This window comes from Callionymus lyra, chromosome 8, assembly GCF_982586985.1.
Source record: "Callionymus lyra chromosome 8, fCalLyr1.hap1.1, whole genome shotgun sequence".
NCBI lineage: Eukaryota > Metazoa > Chordata > Actinopteri > Syngnathiformes > Callionymidae > Callionymus > Callionymus lyra.
Genome location: NC_141825.1, coordinates 4601844 through 4622130, shown reverse-complemented (window position 1 = coordinate 4622130; position 20287 = coordinate 4601844). Strand labels below are relative to the sequence as shown.

At 41.5% G+C, this 20287-nt stretch overlaps 1 protein-coding gene across 2 annotated transcripts; it reads right to left on the bottom strand.

Annotated features, from left to right (window-relative positions):
* Window positions 1-1641: 1641 nt before the first annotated feature.
* On the bottom strand, window positions 1642-16972 carry dnajc24 (DnaJ (Hsp40) homolog, subfamily C, member 24). Of its 2 annotated transcripts, none has more exons than XM_087797314.1 (5): window positions 16842-16972; window positions 5668-5774; window positions 3860-3995; window positions 2649-2717; window positions 1642-2589 (listed from the first exon to the last, which is right to left on the bottom strand). In XM_087797314.1, the coding sequence occupies exons 2-5, from the start codon at window positions 5767-5769 to the stop codon at window positions 2429-2431; spliced, it is 468 nt and encodes a 155-aa protein (XP_087653440.1). In that variant the 5' UTR covers window positions 5770-5774; window positions 16842-16972; the 3' UTR covers window positions 1642-2428. The 2 variants fall into 2 exon arrangements, with proteins under 2 accessions (XP_087653440.1, XP_087653439.1); XM_087797313.1 differs by lacking the exon at window positions 16842-16972 and adding an exon at window positions 6299-6364.
* Between the last annotated feature and the right edge of the window lie 3315 nt (window positions 16973-20287).

The window sequence follows — 20287 nt, the reverse complement described above, 5'->3', positions numbered from 1 at the left end:
TGTGATAGTGTAGTAACAAGTATATATGTGTAGTATTGTCCAGTACTTGACTCTGGTGTTGTAGTATTTACAGACCACATGACTCTTGACAAAGTCGTAACTGCTTTCATTTGTTTTCAAACCAAAATATGTCCAAACATCAGCTTTAAAAGCGTCTAGATTCACTGTATCCTCTCGTCCTCAGTCATCGCCTGGATATCGCGGGATTTAATTCTGTTCCTTTAGCTGCCGAGTACGTAAGGACTGCTGCCATCTAGGGGCCGGAAGTTACATTGCAACACAAAAATAAATAAACGCTGGAATATTTGCATGTTATAAATAAAACGTAAAAGTATTTTGTTCAAAACCCAATTTGTTTAAATATAAACCATATAGAAACTAGGATTAAAATAAAGTATATGATAATTGTTTGGCGATATTCTCCACGGAGATAAATAAAGTATCAATCTACCGCCATCCATCCATCTACCTATCCATCCATCCATCTACCTATCCATCCATCCATCCATCTACCTATCTATCCATCCATCCATCTACCTATCCATCCATCCATCTACCTATCTATCCATCCATCCATCCACCTATCCATCTATCCATCCATCCGTCCATCCATCTACCTATCGATCTATCCATCCATTCATCCATCTACAGTGCTGTTTAATATCGGTATCGTGAAAATAAAAATCTACGTCCATCCATCCATCTACCTATCCATTCATCTATCTACCTATCCATCCATCCATCCATCTACCTATCCATCCATCTATCTACCTATCCATCCATCCATCCATCCATCTACCTATCCATCCATCCATCCATCCATCCATCTACCTATCCATCCATCCATCCATCTACCTATCTATCCATCCATCCATCTACCTATCCATCCATCCATCCATCTACCTATCTATCCATCCATCCATCCACCTATCCATCTATCCATCCATCCGTCCATCCATCTACCTATCGATCTATCCATCCATTCATCCATCTACAGTGCTGTTTAATATCGGTATCGTGAAAATAAAAATCTACGTCCATCCATCCATCTACCTATCCATCCATCTATCTACCTATCCATCCATCCATCCATCCATCCATCTACCTATCTATCTATCCATCCATCCATCCATCTACCTATCCATCCATCCATCCATCCATCCACCTATCCACCTACCTCGCCATCCATCCATCCATCTACCTATCCATCTATCCATCTATCCATCCATCCATCCATCCACCTACCTCGCCATCCATCCATCCATCTACAGTGCTGTTTAATATCGGTATTGTGAAAATAATGTGATATTTGAAGTGTACAAATGTTTTCTCACACATATTAAAAACCTCTATAATTCAGCAGAAATGCTGACTAAGTGACACCTGAGCTGTTTTCCTCTGGAGGGACTTGTGGATCTTCAGGGAGATGATTCAAGCACAGACATGTAGCAGCAGCAGCAGCAGGAGGAGTCGCCTCACGCTGAAGACAGAGTAGGTTCATCACGACAGGTGGCGACTGTTTCAAACAACACTGCACCACCAGGGAACTGGAGCCTGACAGGATCTCGCTGGACTTAACGATGTTCGGGTCAGAAACACTATGTTTTTAACGACATTTTTAGAAACCTTCAGTCGGGAGTCTTTGTTCATACATTTTTACAAACATGGTTTATTCCAACAGCAGATTAACTGCAACACAAACACAGAACTTATTGTGAGAAAAGAATGATCCACCTTACTTATGGTGCCAACAAAAACAGTAAACTCCCATGATGCCTTTCCACACACTGCTCTATTTAGTGACGGCTGATTGGTCGCTGCAATACTGTATTTAAGATCTACGTCAAAAGTGATCGGCGGCTGAGGTTGGTTGGCTGGGCGGCAAAGCATCATGAGGGCTGTTTAGGTCACCGTTACTGAGAAGGTCTTTGAGAAGGATGGCACAGTGCCATGTTGAGTTTACAAGCGCAAATTTATGTAGTTCAACTAAATAAGTTAAAATGTTAACGGTCAATACTTAAACAAGGGACGACTGCAAGTAGTTATTCATAATAAGTCAAAATATATATTTTTTTTACTGTGTAGTAAAAGTTTAAATGACACAAATCTGGATGTTTCAACTTTACGAGACAAAGAAGTCTGAACAGACATGACTAACCAAAGTCAGATGATGAACTATTTGGTGTATAACAAAACCGATACCTTTGTCTCACTCCCCCTCAGTGAACTCAAAACGACACATCGTGTTGTCTTGTAACTCAAGTGACTCAGGTGCTGAGCAGGTCCTGCTGCAGAAGTGTTGCTACCGTCATCGTTCCAGTTCTCTTCTCTCAGACAATGTTTGACTCATAATTACGGTGAAGCGTTGAACCGTCGCAGAAGCTTTTATCTTGACAAGTTGACGTGAGATCAGAGTCTTGATGAGGATCTAACCGTCGGTCAGAGTCAGGACCACGCTAAGCGAACACGTGTCGCAGCAGACCACCACGTGCGTCCCCTCGCCGCCCGTCCGTCTCTCCTCCTCCACGTCCTGCGCAGAGATGGCGAAGGCGCCTCCGCAGCGGCAGACGTACGAGTACACTCGCTCGTCTGCACAACACACACGTGGTCAGGCTGAGGTCAAGTGACCTCCGTGTTTCCTTCCATACCTGCGTCCCAACTCATGTCCCCCAGCGACACCGCAGAGTCTTCGGGCCAGTCTTGCTTCAGCTCTTGAGCTAGAAAATCACCCGGAGAGCAGAGCGGTAAGAAGCCAAATCATTATGACCACCTAAGGAGTGAGGTCGACCCCAGAAACACATGCTTGCTTTTTCAATGTTGAAACTTTAATTTAAAAAAATGTATCCAATAATTTGAATTGTTTCGGTAAATAATGGAAATCAATCACTTTTAAATTGAAAGGTTGAATTTTTTAAATGGTAGAATTTAAAAAATGTAACATTTTTAATACATACAGTTTGATATTCTAATTCCAATCAATCGAATACATATTTTTTAAATTCAATATTTTTCAATTCGTAGTCTTTTAAATTCAACATAAAAATGTTGGTATAATAGAGTCACCAGACCAAACCAAAAGAGTACCAAGCTACTCGATCCAACTTTCAGCCAATCAAGTGAAAGGCAGGCGATCATGTGACGACGTTAAAGCCCCCGTGAGTGAATTCACGATGGATTCCAAAGTATTGGCAAGATTTAATCTATTTGCAACTAATGGTAGTTTTTCAGTTCGCTGTGATTTTAAAGTGTGGTTCAGAGGTGGCTCAGGGTTCGATTGGATTAGTCTGATAAGATAACGCTACTATAGCAACATTTTCATATTAGATTTAAATTAAAATATGTTGAATTTAGAAAAAAAAGAAATTGTTATTTTTTATAAAAATTAGAATCTATTGACAAAATATATTATTTAAAATTTTCATTATTTTATTAAATTATCCAAAAAACTAACTTAACCTTTCAATTTACAACTTATTGAATTTGTTCCAAAAAAACCTTTCAATACTTGATCGTGTTCGATCTGAGATGTGGCTCCTTGATTGACAGGTGAACACAGAGACATTCACACTCCGCTTAACAGCCGCCTCCCGAGGAAACAGTCATTATCAGGTCGTACTCGCTGACACAGATAATGACTCTGAGCTCTGAATAATTAGAAGCCGACTTTGTCGCCGTCTTAATTAGTGTGAGGCCGACCAGGAAGCGTTTTCATTCCTGAGACCAAAACCAAGTCCACCTCTCCGGTGGTGCACCTCAAGGCTCGACTGTGGGGCTTCTGATTTTTACATTGAGCAGTTGTAAGATGCAACAGTTTGGTGACGTCTAGAGTCCAGAGGACTTTGTTTTTGGTATTAACTACCTCTCCTCTGCTGGTCGTAATGTTTCCTGGAGCTCTCGTCACTCAGGATCCTCCAGGCCGCCTCCAGCTGCTGGAACCTGCTCACACCACCTTCAGTTTCAGACGGACTCGCTCCTCGTAGGCGGTCGGGGTGATGCTGATGACAAAATAGCACAACTAAGATAAACAAAGAGAAAACACGGTTTTAATAAGAGATATTACGACTTCAGTAAGTAAGTCATTTGTATTAATATAGCGCTTTTCCAGACCAGGCAGAGTGTCGAGACTAGAGGTGTATTTGCAAGAATCTGGCAATAAGATGGAGTATCACAATACAGGGACAACAATATATAATGATACTGTAGTAACAAGTATATACGTTTAATATTTTATTCAAGACATTTTTATTTGCTCAGGCATTTCCTTGATTTTCTGGAACTCCTGTGTTGTTCTCGGTGTTATCTTGACCTTTAAAGTATATATTTAATTGAGTATTGTTTTGATTGTTTAAGCGCTTTGTGACCCTGGACTGGAAAAGCGCTATATAAATATAAATTACTTACTTACTTATATTTGTAGTATTGTCCAGTACTTGACTCTGGTGTTGCAGAATTTACAGACCACATGACTCTTGATGAAGTCATTTGTTTTGAAACCAAAATATGTTTAAACATAGCTTTAAAAGCTGCAGAAGTCATTGTATCCTCTCATCCTTAGTCATCACCAGGATCTTGCGGGATTTTATTGTTCCTGTAGCTGCAGAGGACGTAATGACTGCTGCCCTCTAGCAGCCAAGAGCTTTATTACAACAGAAATTTATACAAACGCTGTAAATATTTGCTTTTTATTTTAAATGAAAAATATTTGATTTTACACACAAAATATAAACAATAAAATAACTATGCTAAAAATAAAATATGATGATGATTTGAAAAATGTAAGAAAAAGCGGAAATTCAAAGAGAAACTGGGAAAGACTCTAATAAGGTTATCATCAGTAGAAATTGAATAAATAATTTTTGATTCCTTTAAGTTATTAAAGAAACATTGACATATATTTTGTTGTATCTGTTTTTTAAAGAATAACAAAGTAATAAATTAAACTAAAGAAAATATTGACACAATTAAAACGTACAATTTCTTTTCACAATGCGTTATAAATATCAAACACCACTATATTGATTTTTTTTAAATGATTGACAGTTGAGAAAGAATTTGGGTTTTAAATTAATTCTGGCCACTAGATGGCAGCAGTCATTATGTCCTCCATAGGTAAAGGAAGCTCTTGCAAGTACTCAACCATGACTGAGGACAAGAGGATACAGTGACTCCAGCAGCTTTTAAAGCTGATGTTTGGACATATTTTGGTTTCAAACCAAATTAAATCAGTTACGACTTCGTCAAGAGTCATGTGGTCTGTAAATACTACAACACCAGAGTCAAGTATTCGACAATACTACACATATATATTGTGATATATTGTTGACCTTGTTTCTTGATTCACATTTTGTCCATTGGAGAGTATTGGCCCCTAAAATACTTAAAAAAATAAAAAATATTTTGAAGTAAAGTACTTTGATATCAAATTTATAATTATGACATGTATAATATTCATAATAATGTGATGGTATTACAGTATAACGCCACTGTGATTCAATTTTTGTTTTCAGTCTAGATCAGTGGAGATCCAACAATGAGGTCATTATCGTGAGATTACTTTAAGTAATTGTAGATAAACGAGGGAAGAACTTGACGTCAGAAGATGAACAAATGATTCCATCAAAGATCTGGAGAGAGAAACAGTTACAAGTGATGGATCCAGGTGTTCACCTGCAGGGCCAGTTTCTGGTACCGGTGTCTGAGCTGTGGCACCGAGTCACTCGGACTTGCACCCAGAACCGCGTACAGGTCGTCCTGGACCGCGTCACACATCGCTCCTGCAAACACAAGACACTGAACCATAAGTGTCTGAAAGATGAAAAATGATTTACTAAACTTGTATTACACACACAGTTACCACACTCGACTCACCAATACAACAATACACTCACTGTTTTATTGAAGATAAATACACTAGAGATTAAAAACTATTAAAAAAAATAAAGATAAACTTCGTTAATCTTTCTTGAAATGTAACTTAAACATGTAGAATGACGACAAGTCACGATTGAGAACACAAATGTAGAAAACAATGATATATTATTAATACTCTTTGTAACTTCTTGTTATCTCCCTCTTCGCTACGAGAATAACAACTTAAAACGAATGTTGTACACAAAATAAATGATTTATGACTCTATAGAATGTTGTCAACATCAAAAAACAATATTAGTTCATGTTGTTTCTGACAAATAAACGTCTATTTTATTAACGTCGCGGACAAATACCGTAAACAGACTAACGCGGTATCACACATCTGATAATTTCTTATTAATAATATACTAAATAGTTATAAACATACCCACGAAACGTGCTAACACCTCAAAAACAACATAACGTGTAACATCAATATGATTCCCCTCGAAACATCGACGAGATCCGTTCCGCATGCAGCGCTCCTCGCTTCCGGTATCATTTCAGAATAAGAGTATTTTGTTCTGTATTATTTCCTTTTTAAAGAAAAAACTAAAATATAACTCAAACAACAACGCAATCTGGAAAAAATAAAACGAATATATATATATATTTCCTTATTTATATATAAATACAAATTATATATATATATTGCGTTGTTGTTTAAGTTACATTTTAGTTTTTTCTTTAAAAAGTAAATAATACAGAAAAATACTTTATGTATGCAAATATTTTATGTATGCATGTATTTTTTGACATATAAAATATAAAACGTTATATTATAAATATAGCTTTATGTGTCAGTACAGAATAAAGGAATGAAATAAGAAATAAGGGATATATAGTATCAAGCCAAACCAAAAGGTGGTTCAGATTCACCTGCTGAGGTGTTCAAGCACATGTTCTTCATCTCACTCGTGACTCCAGACTGACAAAAGTCGAGTGAGAGATTTCCCGACTGCCGACGGAAACGGTGTCGAGGAAAAAGAGCAGCAGCACGAGACCTCGTGCTGAGGCTCCAGCCCGACCCTCCAAACAAGAAGGGATCTGTTAATTGAAATGGGAAAAGAGGAGATGAGGTGGCACAACGACACCTTTAGACGAGTCGTCTTCCTGTCTGTCACTCATTTATTCGCTCTTTTAACGAGAGCGTGAGTGAACAGTGGGGGCGGGGCTTGTTGCAGCACCTCATTTTGGGGGAATTAAGGCTCAATTAGTGGGGGGGTCTAAATATTCACCGTCAAGTCAAGTGTGTGGAGAGAAAGTCGTCGGAGCCCTTAACCCGGTCTTTGTGAAAACCTGTGTCAGGGGTGTTGATTGGGGTGACCGACCGTGTGTGCCTTCAAAGACCTGGACGTCCGTGTTGCCTTCAGGGTCTTCCTGTCATGGCTGTCAAACACTAAATAAGCCGTCATTAGAACTGGTGGTTGTTGAGGGAGACTTTGAGCTTTAGACTATTGTAACAGTTCATTTTAGTGTCCAAACAAGAAGGATCTGTCTCGCCTGCAGTTCATACAATACTCGTCAGCGAGAATTCTGACCTGTTCTAGTAGAAGAACTCACATTTCTCCGGTCATTAAAACTCTTCACTGGTTGCCAGTTTCTTTCAGGATCAACTTTAAAATTCTGGTTCTTACTTTCAGATCTATTCATGGTCAGACCTTCCATCAGTGATCTGATCCAGACTTACACCCCAGCTCGGGCTCTGAGGTCTGTGGATCAGAATCTACTGATGGTTCCTGAACACGCTTCAGGACCAGAGGAGAGAAATCCTTCCAGACTGTTGCTCCTAAGCTTTGGAACGATCTCTGTGTTTGATGATCTACTGACTCCTTCAAGAAACATCTGAAGACGTTTTTATTTGTGCTTTTCCCTGATTTCCTGGGACACTTGTGTTTGTCTTATGTGTCTTGATCTTTTAAAGTATATATTTTAACTGTTTATTGTTTTTGATTGTTAAAGCGCTTTGTGACCCTGGTCTAGAAAGATCTTTACAACAAACTATTACTTGCTTACTTACTTACTTTAGACTTCATCGTAAGCACCCCTTAAGATGAAAGATGTTTACATAAAAGTATTTGACAGCAGTGTTTTCCTGTCATCAAAAATTCTCAGTTTAATATAAGAAATTGTAATTCTTATTGTAGATTGAATAAGTTAATATTCTAATCTTCAACATATACAAAGATACAAAGCATTACAGGGTGTTATACTCATATACCTCACTGCAGCTAGCACTGTTAGCCTCTAGCTAAGCTAGCACTGTTAGCCACTAGCTAAGAATCTAGCAAGAGTAGCATTGAGTGTCAAATGACCTTCACTTGACATTCCAGCTATCTATCATGTGTTACGTCAGTTCACTTCACCACTATCTCACTACCAACAAAGTCAACATCATCAAACTGCTGGAGACCTCGGCTCCTTCGAGGCTTTGACTCATCTGTGATGTGACTTAAAGAAGCAGTGTGTTTGTAACGGTACACGGAAGTGTTACGGGGTGGTTTGTAAAAGTGCAGGAAGAATATAAGTGAGGATTTTTAAAGAAGAAATTAAGCTTTTATTTGGAAAAACATAGAGAAGCGTATCAAGTGCAAACATTTAACATTAAAAATAAAGATTTGGTTAAAAATGGTGATTCTGAATGTTAGTGATTATTCCATTTGAGATTTACCAAACATGTAGAAACGATCAAGGTTGTAAAAATGACACAAAATCCTAAATTTAAAAACACAACAATCACTAGTTGATTAACCTAAATCTCACACATAAACCAATAAACTACAACTAATGAAAGTTTTATGGTAATGATTTCAACATGCTGCCCTCGAATAAATTGTGTGTGTGTTTGCACGTGTGTGTGTGTGTGTGTTCAGACTAGCACTCGGCGAAGTGGAGCAGCTGTTCATTAGAAACGTGTGAGTTGAAGTAACAACACAGACAATGATAAGTCTGAGGCTCATTAAAGAAGGCAAAGAACAATGACACACACACACACACCTGAAGACATACACACCTGAACACACGCATGGATGTCATTAAAATATAACTGACAAGTTAGTACCTGACTTTAGCTGCAACTTAACCTTTCCAATCCGGCTAATGATAACCTGAGAGCGTGACCTCTGATTCATCAGTAATATTGGAAACACACGCACACACTCACGCACACACTCACACACACACTCACACACACACACAGGTGTTAATTACAGTAGACGATCAAAACATGACAAACAGACTATGAATTTTGAAGCGAGTCAGTCAGACAGAACCAGTGACCCGTACGTCAGACTCGTCCGTGATGGACATGTTCGCCCTCCAGCTGAGCAGGTGTTCCTGAGAGAAGTGTCGCTGAAGAAGCTGCACAAAAATATTTATCATTATCAGACAACACTTATGATGTAGTGGATGTTTGAGAGTTTTGGATCAAAACTCAGTATCCTCTTTGTCTAATCTAAGTAATCCTACTTCTGACCCCAATAAACTACAACTAATACTTCTGAAGTCATCCTACTTCTGACCCCAATAAACTACAGATATTTCCGCTAGTTTCATCCTACTTCTGACCCCAATAAACTACAACTAATACTTCTGAAGTCATCCTACTTCTGACACAAATAAAGTACAGATATTTCTGCTAGTGTCATCCTACTTCTGACCCCAATAAACTACAACTAAGATTCAAGTCATCCTACTTCTGACCCCAATAAACTACAGATATTTCCGCTAGTTTCATCCTACTTCTGACCCCAATAAACTAAAACTAATACTTCTGAAGTTATCCTACTTCTGACCCCAATAAACTACAGATATTTCCGCTAGTGTCATCCTACTTCTGACACCAATAAACTACAACTAATACTTCTGAAGTCATCCTACTTCTGACGCCAATAAAGTACAGATATTTCTGCTGAAGTCATCCTACTTTTAACACCTATAAACTACAGCTCATTCTGCTCAAGCTATCCTACTTCTGACACCAATAAACTACAACTAATTCTGCTCAAGTCATCCTACTTCTGACGCCAAAAAACTACAGATAATTCTGCTAAAGTCATCCTTCGTTTGACACAAATAAACTTCGGATAATTCTGCTGAAGTCATCCTACTTTTAAAATCAATAAACTACAGATAATTCTGCTGAAGTCATCCTACTTCTGAAACCAATAAACTACAGATAATTCTGCTAAAGTCATCCTACTTTTAACATCAATAAACTACAGCTAACTCTGCTAAAGTCATCCTACTTTTAACATCAATAAACTACAGCTAACTCTGCTAAAGTCATCCTACTTTTAACATAAATAAACTACAGCTAACTCTGCTAAAATCATCCTACTTTTAACATCGATAAACTACAGCTAACTCTGCTAAAGCCATCCTACTTTTAACATCAATTAACTACAGCTAACCCTGACGGTCCAGTTCATGGATTCCTAAAACGTTTCATTGTGTCGTCGTCAGGATCAGAGACACACGTCGACCACAGACACGAGCCAACTGTGCATCACAGCTCATCCAACTGAGGAAAGACCAGTCGACTGCTCACACCCTCGCCACCTGCTCGGGCCTACACCAGCCGACTGACGCTCCTGTGTGTGTGTGATTAATGACGCCTCGTACTCGCTGTACTCTGGAACACCTCGATGATTTCCAGTGCTGAACCAGCGCCGCTCCGTGTGTGTGTTCGAGCCAAAGGGAGGCAGATGGTCAACAGACGGTTCACGGCAACACACACACACACACACACACACACACACACACACACACACACACACACACACACACACACACACACACACACACACACACACACACACACACACACACACACACAAACACACGAGTATTCGTCACACCTCAGTGTGACTAAAGGCTGCTGCAGAACATCCAAACACACATCTGCTAGATTCCAGAACAAAACGTTATTCGCATGTATAGTTTAATATCTGTCACTAATACTACTCTAAATAAGTGTGGTGTTCCTCAGGGATCAACGCTTGAATCACTGGTTTTAAGAAGATTTGTGTGATTTAAATGAAAAAGAATAGAATTACGGTACAAAAACAAAGTTAAAGTTATGTTATTTACAAAGCCGCCATATTATATTTCATTACAATCTGATTCATTACATCATTCAGTTTCATCCTTCATTCATGGAAGTCTGGAAACACAACATTCATCAACTGCTACAAACCGGGACATGGAAACTTTTGCCACGTTTAGCGAGTGCTCATGGGAAATGTAGTCTCCTGTTGAGGTAAACACTACCACTGTAGTCCACTGGCGTCACTCGACTTAAAACAGAATAGAGATGCTTTAAATAACTTTTTAGAAAACGTTTTTTTAAGTCAAAAATAGACTAAACTGAAATTAAAGAAAGAAATTAATTATTTAAAAATTGAACAAGAGTCTATTTTTTTGGAATTGGATGCTAATTAAAAAATATTTGAATCATGTTTTCTCTAAAGTTATTATATAAAACGTTCATGTATTTATTATACTTATATCATATTTAATAATTTATATTTTTAAGGATTCATTTCACCAGTCCAAAAAAAAAGTCATTTCTTTCTTTATTCCTTAAATTCGCGCGGGTTTGTGCGTCAGTCGAGTGTAAATATCCTTCTGTGGTGTTTTCTTCATTATTCAGTTTACAGTCAACAAAGTTTCTCCAGCGAATAATTAAAGTTATTTCATCAACAGAAAATTATCTTAATAATATCATATCATCACTCTGACTTCTTCATCTCCAGTGTGTGTTACTGACAAACCGAGCGTGACAACGTGTGTGTGTGTGTGTGTGTGTGTGTGTGTGCAGACGAGTGTGGGGGCATGTGCACGTAGTCAAGCGTGCCATGAATTAATTCCAAGTGTGTGTGTGTCGAAGCGAACACGATTAATTGTATGTGTGTGTTCAGCCGAGTGGCGCTGAAGTTCATACGACTCACACAAACTTAACGCAAACTTCGACACTGTTGCCAAACTCTGTGTGTGTGTGTCTGTGTGTGCGGCTTTACGCAACTTCACACACGGTTCATTATCATTTTAAAGTGTCAGCGGATGTGTGTCGTTAGTGTGTGAAGAAGAGAGATAGTGTGTATATGGGTGTCCTTGTTGTCGTACGCTTTTATTTTTGGTGTACAGTGTGAATGTGTGCCTAATTGTGTGTCCGTATATGTGCGTATGGGACTACTCATTCTTCAATGCTTTACCTGAGGCATGTGTACGTTTGTGTATTGTGTGTGTATCAATGTGTGTTCTCACTTTATGATCTTGTTAAAGAGAGAAAAAAATGTTTTAGCTATTTTTTAAATGTATATTTGTGTTTATTATTCTGTGTATTTTTCCATTTTCTTTTCTTATGTAAATGTGTCCGTGCATGTTTATGTATTCCTGCTCTCTGTGTATGTGTGTATGCGTGTTCCTATTGTGGATTTTGTGTATGCATCTCCATTTGTGACACAAATCAATGTTGGTGTGTGTCTGTGAGTCATACAATTGTGTGGTTGTTTGTCCAGCAGTACACTTGTTTACTTTAGATGGGCACGTTCTTGCTGGTTTTGCTTTTGTGAGTGTGTGTTATTGTCTTGTTTTATCGTGATCCGAGTTGTGTTATTCTATATGTTCTATATGTGTATCCGCTGGGCATGTTTGAGCTTCTTAAAGTGTGTAGAGAAGAAATTGTGTGAACAAGTGCGTGATCAGTTCAACTATCATTCCGCGTATGTGTGTGTATGTTTATGTCTGATGTCTGTGTGTGTCTGTGTGTTTATTTGTGTTTATGTTAGTCTCCAGCTCCTCCCATCACAATAAAGGACGTCAACTCGACTGTTTTCCTAAATTCCCGGCTCCGTGATTACAGGCTGCTTCGCTGGAGTCGATAGAAGTAAACGAGTGATTTTTGTTTACTCCGCCTCAGTGAACTTCCACACAAACACAAAGTCACGACTCATCCGCCCGGAAACTGACGAGGCCGGATCACGATCGTCCGCCTCGGACCCGCTAACTCGTGACCGACGACAAAGTTTCTTCGACTACACTTTCTGACTTTGTGACACAGGAAGGATGGAGGGATGAGGGAAGATGGAGACGACAAAAAGGAATCAAGAAATCAAACGTGTGAGTGATGAACGGGTGAAGCAGGGAGAACTAAAAGTAGAAAAAAAGGGAGAGAGCGAGATAGAAAGAAAAGAGAGAATGAAATAATTAAGGGACTAAAATATCAATTTAAGGATGGACATATTGAACAAGTGGGATGAGAGGAGGAAGATAGAGGGAGGAGTAAATTACTGAACTACTTAAGAATGGATGAGAAAAGAAAACAAGTAGGAAGAAGTGAGAAAAGATGGGATGGATGGAGAAAGGAGGATCTTTGAAGGAAGGAATGGAAGAATATAATATTGTAGATGGGGAGAAAAAAGGGGTTGAGAAAGGAAGAACAAATGAAAGAAGAAGAGAGATAATTGAAGGATGGAAGAATGTATTGAATGATGGAACACAGGAGTAAGAGAGGAGTAACAGAGGAAAGAAAGAGAGAACAGAGGAAAGAGAGAAGGATAATTTTTCTGGGGAAGAAGAGGAGCAATAAATAAGAAGAGAAGAAATTGAAATCTGGTTCAAATCATTGTACACTCGTCTGTTATTCTTGTTTCTTCTTCTATCGTTCCATCCATCTCTTCTGTTGACCATCCATCAGTGATTATCACTGGACGCGTCGTCACCTCAGGAAGTTTAATGACTTGGAAACATCAGCTACTGGTGTGTGTGTGTGTTGGTGTGTGTTGGTGTGTGTTGGTGTGTGTGCGCGTGTGAAGCCAATTGTGTCTGCTTGACTGACTTGTTGACTTGTTGAAGCTCCTTGTCCTTTTGATCTTTGAAACATTTACACACAGACAAACACACACACATCACACACACACACAAGTGCAGACAAACACACACACACTTCACTTACAAGAGGGTCTCGAATGATTCTGTCAAACCAACAACTTGTGTGAGCTCTTGTTGTCTTTCCTGCAACTCCAGCTTCATACTCAACGCTCTCACTATCGCAGCTGGCTCGTCCAGTTCCTTCTCTATCGTCCAATCAGTCGCACAATTATCAACTCGCTGACATTATAGAAAAGAAAGGAGAGATGAAAAGGTAGAAACGACAAACGCCAACAGGATAAAGTTGTAGGTGGAAAAGGGGGAAGTTTTAAATGAAGAATAATGGGACGAAAAGAAGGAAAGAATGAAAAGCAAGAGGTAGCGAAAGGTAAAAAAAATAAGGATAATATCAGAAAGGAAATAAATAATCACAGATTAAGGGATGGTGAGGTGGAGAAGGAGGGATAGAAGAAAGAAAAAATCTGAAATAATATATGATTTTGAAGTTTTGAGTAAAGAGAGTAAGAAAAAAGGGAAAAGAAGAAGACAGGAATGGAGAATGGGGCGAAATGGAGGAAGTAAGAAGAAAACAGATGAATTAAAAAGGGGGGGAAAAACTAGAAAAGAGAAAAAGTAAAGATTGAAGGAGACGTCAAAGTAAAAGGGGGATATAAAGGTGGAGGACAAAAGGAGAAGAGAAGAAGAAAGAAACAGAAAAAGGGAAGAAGCGGGAGAGAAAAGGGTGGAGGAGGAGAAGTGGCTGAAGGAGAGGAGGGTAAAGTTTAGGAGGTGGAAGGGACAAAGGGAGGCGGGTGAGGCAGAGAGGCTGATGGGAGGCGGGGGTTGATAATTGTGTCTTGTGCCAGCGAGCGACTCTGATAATGGTGTCGGGGACGCGGAGTATCGATCAGCTCAGAGGTGGCACTGACTCGCTGACCCGACACTCCAGGTAATCGAAAACTAATTCTCCCGCGTCGTCACAGAAACATCTCACGTGAATGTTTCGCACAAACATCTGACGCATCGATCGCACCGACTCTCCGATCCACAGAAGGTCCACAAGTTTCACATTCGTTCGTCTTCTGTTCTTCATCTCCAGAATGAAAAGTTCAGGGACGACAGAGACGAAGGATCAGGATAAATGGAAAGAAAGAAAGAAAGAAAGCGTAAGAAAGAACAGAAGAAAAATGGATAGAATAGATAGATGATAGAAAGAGGGAAAGACAGAAGACTAGACTTAAGCTTGGCAGTGAGGAGGAGGGATAAGAAAAGAAAAAAGAGGGGAGAATGTGGGGAAGAGGGACTTGGATCAAGGGAGGAATGAATAAAAAAAGAGGAGTAATCGTTCTGCTGCGAACAACCACTGCCTGAGATTCAGAGGTGCTGATCCTCATCCCTACCCACCCAGCGAGTCAAAAACTGTACAAAACGATTCAAACTAAAAGAGCCATTTTGGTTTCTTATCCTGAAGTTCCTGGAGCTCCTTCTCCCGTCGGTCTTACTGGTGTGTGTCTGTTTGTGAGTCCGTCCGTGTGAGTGTGTGCGTCATTATTTGGCAGCAGCATTGTTCACGATAGACAGCGATCTGATTACAGCGACTGTCAAACAAAAACACCTTCTCTTCTGCCTGAGCACTTGACTGACATTGTACACACACGCACGCAGACACACACACACACGCACACACACACACACACACACACACACACACACACACACACACACACACACACACACACACACACACACACACACACTTCCTCTTACTTTCCAGGAGAATGAAAAGAAGTCAAGAGTCAGTTGGCAGCAATAATGTCAATCCTTGGATGTTTGCGGAGAAGTGGGCGTCTCCGTTTGTCACCTCGCTAAGTATCGACCCTTTTCAGACACCTCCACTAATGGAGAGATGGAGGCAGGCGAGTGTGTGCGTGTGCGTGTGTGTGCGTGTGTGTGTGTGCGTGTGTGTGCGCTAGATCTGCATGTGTGTCTCCAGTTGAGCGCCGTCTGATGTTGGATGAAAGATAACACGAGTCAAACAAAGACTTCAGACAACGACGAGTGACAAGATGACGGTAGAAGCGACTGATGGTTCAAGACCAACGAAGACCTGACGACACAACTGAAGATGGAGGGAAGAAAATGGATGGAGAGAGTGGATGGAGAGAGTAGGTGAAATGAAGGAAGGAAGGAAGGAAGGAAGGACAGGAACATTGAGAGTAGAAGAAAGATTGTAGAGAATGAGAAAGAAAGGAAGAGATGAGGAAGAAAGGAAGAAAGAAGGGCGGTGAGGAAGAAGGGAAGACAACAGAGATAAGAAGGATGAAAAGATGAGGATAGATAAAGGAGCTGATGAAGGGAAGATAGGAGGAGAAATTTAAGATCTGAAGTGCAAAATGGAGAGAGTTGAACGAAGGAATGTCGGAAAGAAGAGAGCAAAATTAAAATGAAGGAAGAAAAGGAATGAAGGAAGAAAGAAGGGAAAATAATTCATGAAGGAATGAAAAAAAGGGAAAAGTGAGCCCTGAGGTTAGGATGAAAGTAAGAAGGAAACCAGTGATAGGTGACATAAATGAAGGAAGGAAGAATGAGAAGAAAAAGGAAGAGGACCAGGAAAGAAAGGGAAAGAGAGAGCGAGGGAAGAAAGGAAGAAAATAAGATGGGCAAGAATGCAAGGAAGGGGTTAGAAGTAGAGGAAGAAGAGGAAGAATTATGAAGGAATTAAGATTTAAGAAAACTGACAAATTAAAAAATCAAATAAAGAAAAAACTTTGATGATTTAATGAAACAAGAGAACACCTGAAAGTGAAATTATCAGAAAACTAAACGATAAAAAAAACAGGATGATGGATGAACAGAGTGATAAACGACTGAAGAAAGAAACTTTGACGTGGACAGTTGATGACGTCAGAAATACAAGAAAATGACGAAAATAGATTAACTTTAGTTTCACTTTATGTATCGAACTCACGAGGCTTGTATCATTTTACATGGTGCACTTGACCTCAGTGACACGTGATTTTACGGTGAACCTTAAAATTCAAAATAAACTTTGAACTCACGAGAACGCGCCACAAGTCTCGCTCTGGTCTTCTTTCGCTTACTCCCATCTAGCGGTCAAGTATCACAGGTGCAGGAATCAATTATTTAAACGTTTAAACCACAGGTTTGATGAATTTACTTGCATCAGAAAAAAAGAATGAGGAAGTAAGGCATGATGGTTGGGAGAAAAAAAAACGAGAAGGAGGAAGCAAAGAAATAAAAGAAGATAGGAGGAAAAGAAGCGAGGACGTGATGAAGAGAGAAAGAAGGAAACTAGGAACACCTAGAAAATAAAAGTATGTTAAGTGTGTGGAGAGGAAGTGATAGAATAAAGAAGAAACGAAGGAAACGGGGAAGAGAAGGAAAGATGGCACTGATGTAATGAATCAACAATTCTAAAGAAGAAAAAAGAAAAATGGTGAGAAAAGAAAAATAAAACAAGAGAAAAAGGAGGGAAGGTATAAAGGAAGGAAAGATAAATCGTAGAAGAAAAAAGGAGGAAGGAACAGAGGGACATGTAAGGAAGATAGAACTGTAGATGAAGACGAGGGAATACTTGCAACAATCCTCCACATGGTGGCGCCCTGCTCCAGAATCTCTTGGATCCCGGTGTGTTCAGGGCATCTGAGGTCTCGGACTCCAGCTCTTGATCGACCCTCTTGGATGGATGTGGTTTTTAAGAGGGGTCAGAGGTCGAGTCGATACATCTGCCCATCATCAGAGCACTCACCTCGATTGTCTGGGCAGCGAGGACTGACGTCAGCAACACTTCAGGTCCACAAACATCTGTCGACAGCTCGGTCCTCTGGGGTCTGAACCTCACGAACAAAACCGTGTCAACAAAAAATATGTTTTTGTGTTTGTGCTTCAGTAGCTGAAGTTGTTAAAAACACATTCAAAAACTCTCTTTTTCATGTAGAAACAACTGAATGTTTTTTATGAAAAGTCACAGAGGAGACCTGGTTCTCTGGGTCAGTCAGGGATGAGGATCAGCACCTCTGAGTCTGAGGTTCTCTAGGTCAGTCAGAGATGAGGATCAGCACCTCTGAGTCTGAGGTTCTCTAGGTCAGTCAGAGATGAGGATCAGCACCTCCGAGTCTGAGGTTCTCTAGGTCAGTCAGAGATGAGGATCAGCACCTCTGAGTCTGAGGTTCTCTAGGTCAGTCAGAGATGAGGATCAGCACCTCTGAGTCTGAGGTTCTCTGGGTCAGTCAGGGATGAGGATCAGCACCTCCGAGTCTGAGGTTCTTTGGGTCAGTCAGAGATGAGGATCAGCACCTCCGAGTCTGAGGTTCTCTAGGTCAGTCAGAGATGAGGATCAGCACCTCTGAGTCTGAGGTTCTCTAGGTCAGTCAGAGATGAGGATCAGCACCTCTGAGTCTGAGGTTCTCTGGGTCAGTCAGGGATGAGGATCAGCACCTCCGAGTCTGAGGTTCTTTGGGTCAGTCAGAGATGAGGATCAGCACCTCCGAGTCTGAGGTTCTCTGGGTCAGTCAGGGATGAGGATCAGCACCTCTGAGTCTGAGGTTCTCTGGGTCAGTCAGGGATGAGGATCAGCACCTCCGAGTCTGAGGTTCTCTGGGTCAGTCAGAGATGAGGATCAGCACCTCCGAGTCTGAGGTTCTCTGGGTCAGTCAGGGATGAGGATCAGCACCTCCGAGTCTGAGGTTCTCTAGGTCAGTCAGAGATGAGGATCAGCACCTCTGAGTCTGAGGTTCTCTAGGTCAGTCAGAGATGAGGATCAGCACCTCCGAGTCTGAGGTTCTCTGGGTCAGTCAGGGATGAGGATCAGCACCTCTGAGTCTGAGGTTCTCTGGGTCAGTCAGGGATGAGGATCAGCACCTCCGAGTCTGAGGTTCTCTGGGTCAGTCAGAGATGAGGATCAGCACCTCCGAGTCTGAGGTTCTCTGGGTCAGTCAGGGATGAGGATCAGCACCTCCGAGTCTGAGGTTCTCTGGGTCAGTCAGAGATGAGGATCAGCACCTCCGAGTCTGAGGTTCTCTGGGTCAGTCAGAGATGAGGATCAGCACCTCCGAGTCTGAGGTTCTCTGGGTCAGTCAGGGATGAGGATCAGCACCTCCGAGTCTGAGGTTCTTTGGGTCAGTCAGAGATGAGGATCAGCACCTCCGAGTCTGAGGTTCTCTGGGTCAGTCAGGGATGAGGATCAGCACCTCTGAGTCTGAGGTTCTCTGGGTCAGTCAGGGATGAGGATCAGCACCTCCGAGTCTGAGGTTCTCTAGGTCAGTCAGAGATGAGGATCAGCACCTCTGAGTCTGAGGTTCTCTAGGTCAGTCAGAGATGAGGATCAGCACCTCTGAGTCTGAGGTTCTCTGGGTCAGTCAGGGATGAGGATCAGCACCTCCGAGTCTGAGGTTCTTTGGGTCAGTCAGAGATGAGGATCAGCACCTCCGAGTCTGAGGTTCTCTGGGTCAGTCAGGGATGAGGATCAGCACCTCTGAGTCTGAGGTTCTCTGGGTCAGTCAGGGATGAGGATCAGCACCTCCAAGTCTGAGGTTCTCTGGGTCAGTCAGAGATGAGGATCAGCACCTCCGAGTCTGAGGTTCTCTGGGTCAGTCAGGGATGAGGATCAGCACCTCCGAGTCTGAGGTTCTCTGGGTCAGTCAGAGATGAGGATCAGCACCTCCGAGTCTGAGGTTCTCTGGGTCAGTCAGAGATGAGGATCAGCACCTCCGAGTCTGAGGTTCTCTGGGTCAGTCAGGGATGAGGATCAGCACCTCCGAGTCTGAGGTTCTCTGGGTCAGTCAGGGATGAGGATCAGCACCTCTGAGTCTGAGGTTCTCTGGGTCAGTCAGGGATGAGGATCAGCACCTCTGAGTTTGAGGTTCTCTGGGTGAGTCAGGGATGAGGATCAGCACCTCTGACTCTGAGGTTCTTTGGGTCAGTCAGGGATGAGGATCAGCACCTCCGAGTCTGAGGTTCTCTGGGTCAGTCAGGGATGAGGATCAGCACCTCAGAGTCTGAGGTTCTTTGGGTCAGTCAGGGATGAGGATCAGCACCTCTGAGTTTGAGGTTCTCTGGGTGAGTCAGGGATGAGGATCAGCATCTCTGACTCTGAGGTTCTCTAGGTCAGTCAGAGATGAGGATCAGCACCTCCGAGTCTGAGGTTCTCTGGGTCAGTCAGGGATGAGGATCAGCACCTCTGACTCTGAGGTTCTCTGGGTCAGTCAAGGATGAGGATCAGCAGCTCTGAGTCTGAGGTTCTCTGGGTGAGTCAGGGATGAGGATCAGCACCCCCGAGTCTGAGGTTCTCTGGGTGAGTCAGGGATGAGGATCAGCACCTCCGAGTCTAAGGTTCTTTGGGTCAGTCAGGGATGAGGATCAGCACCTCCGAGTCTGAGGTTCTCTGGGTGAGTCAGGGATGAGGATCAGCACCTCCGAGTCTGAGGTTCTCTAGGTCAGTCAGAGATGAGGATCAGCACCTCTGAGTCTGAGGTTCTCTGGGTCA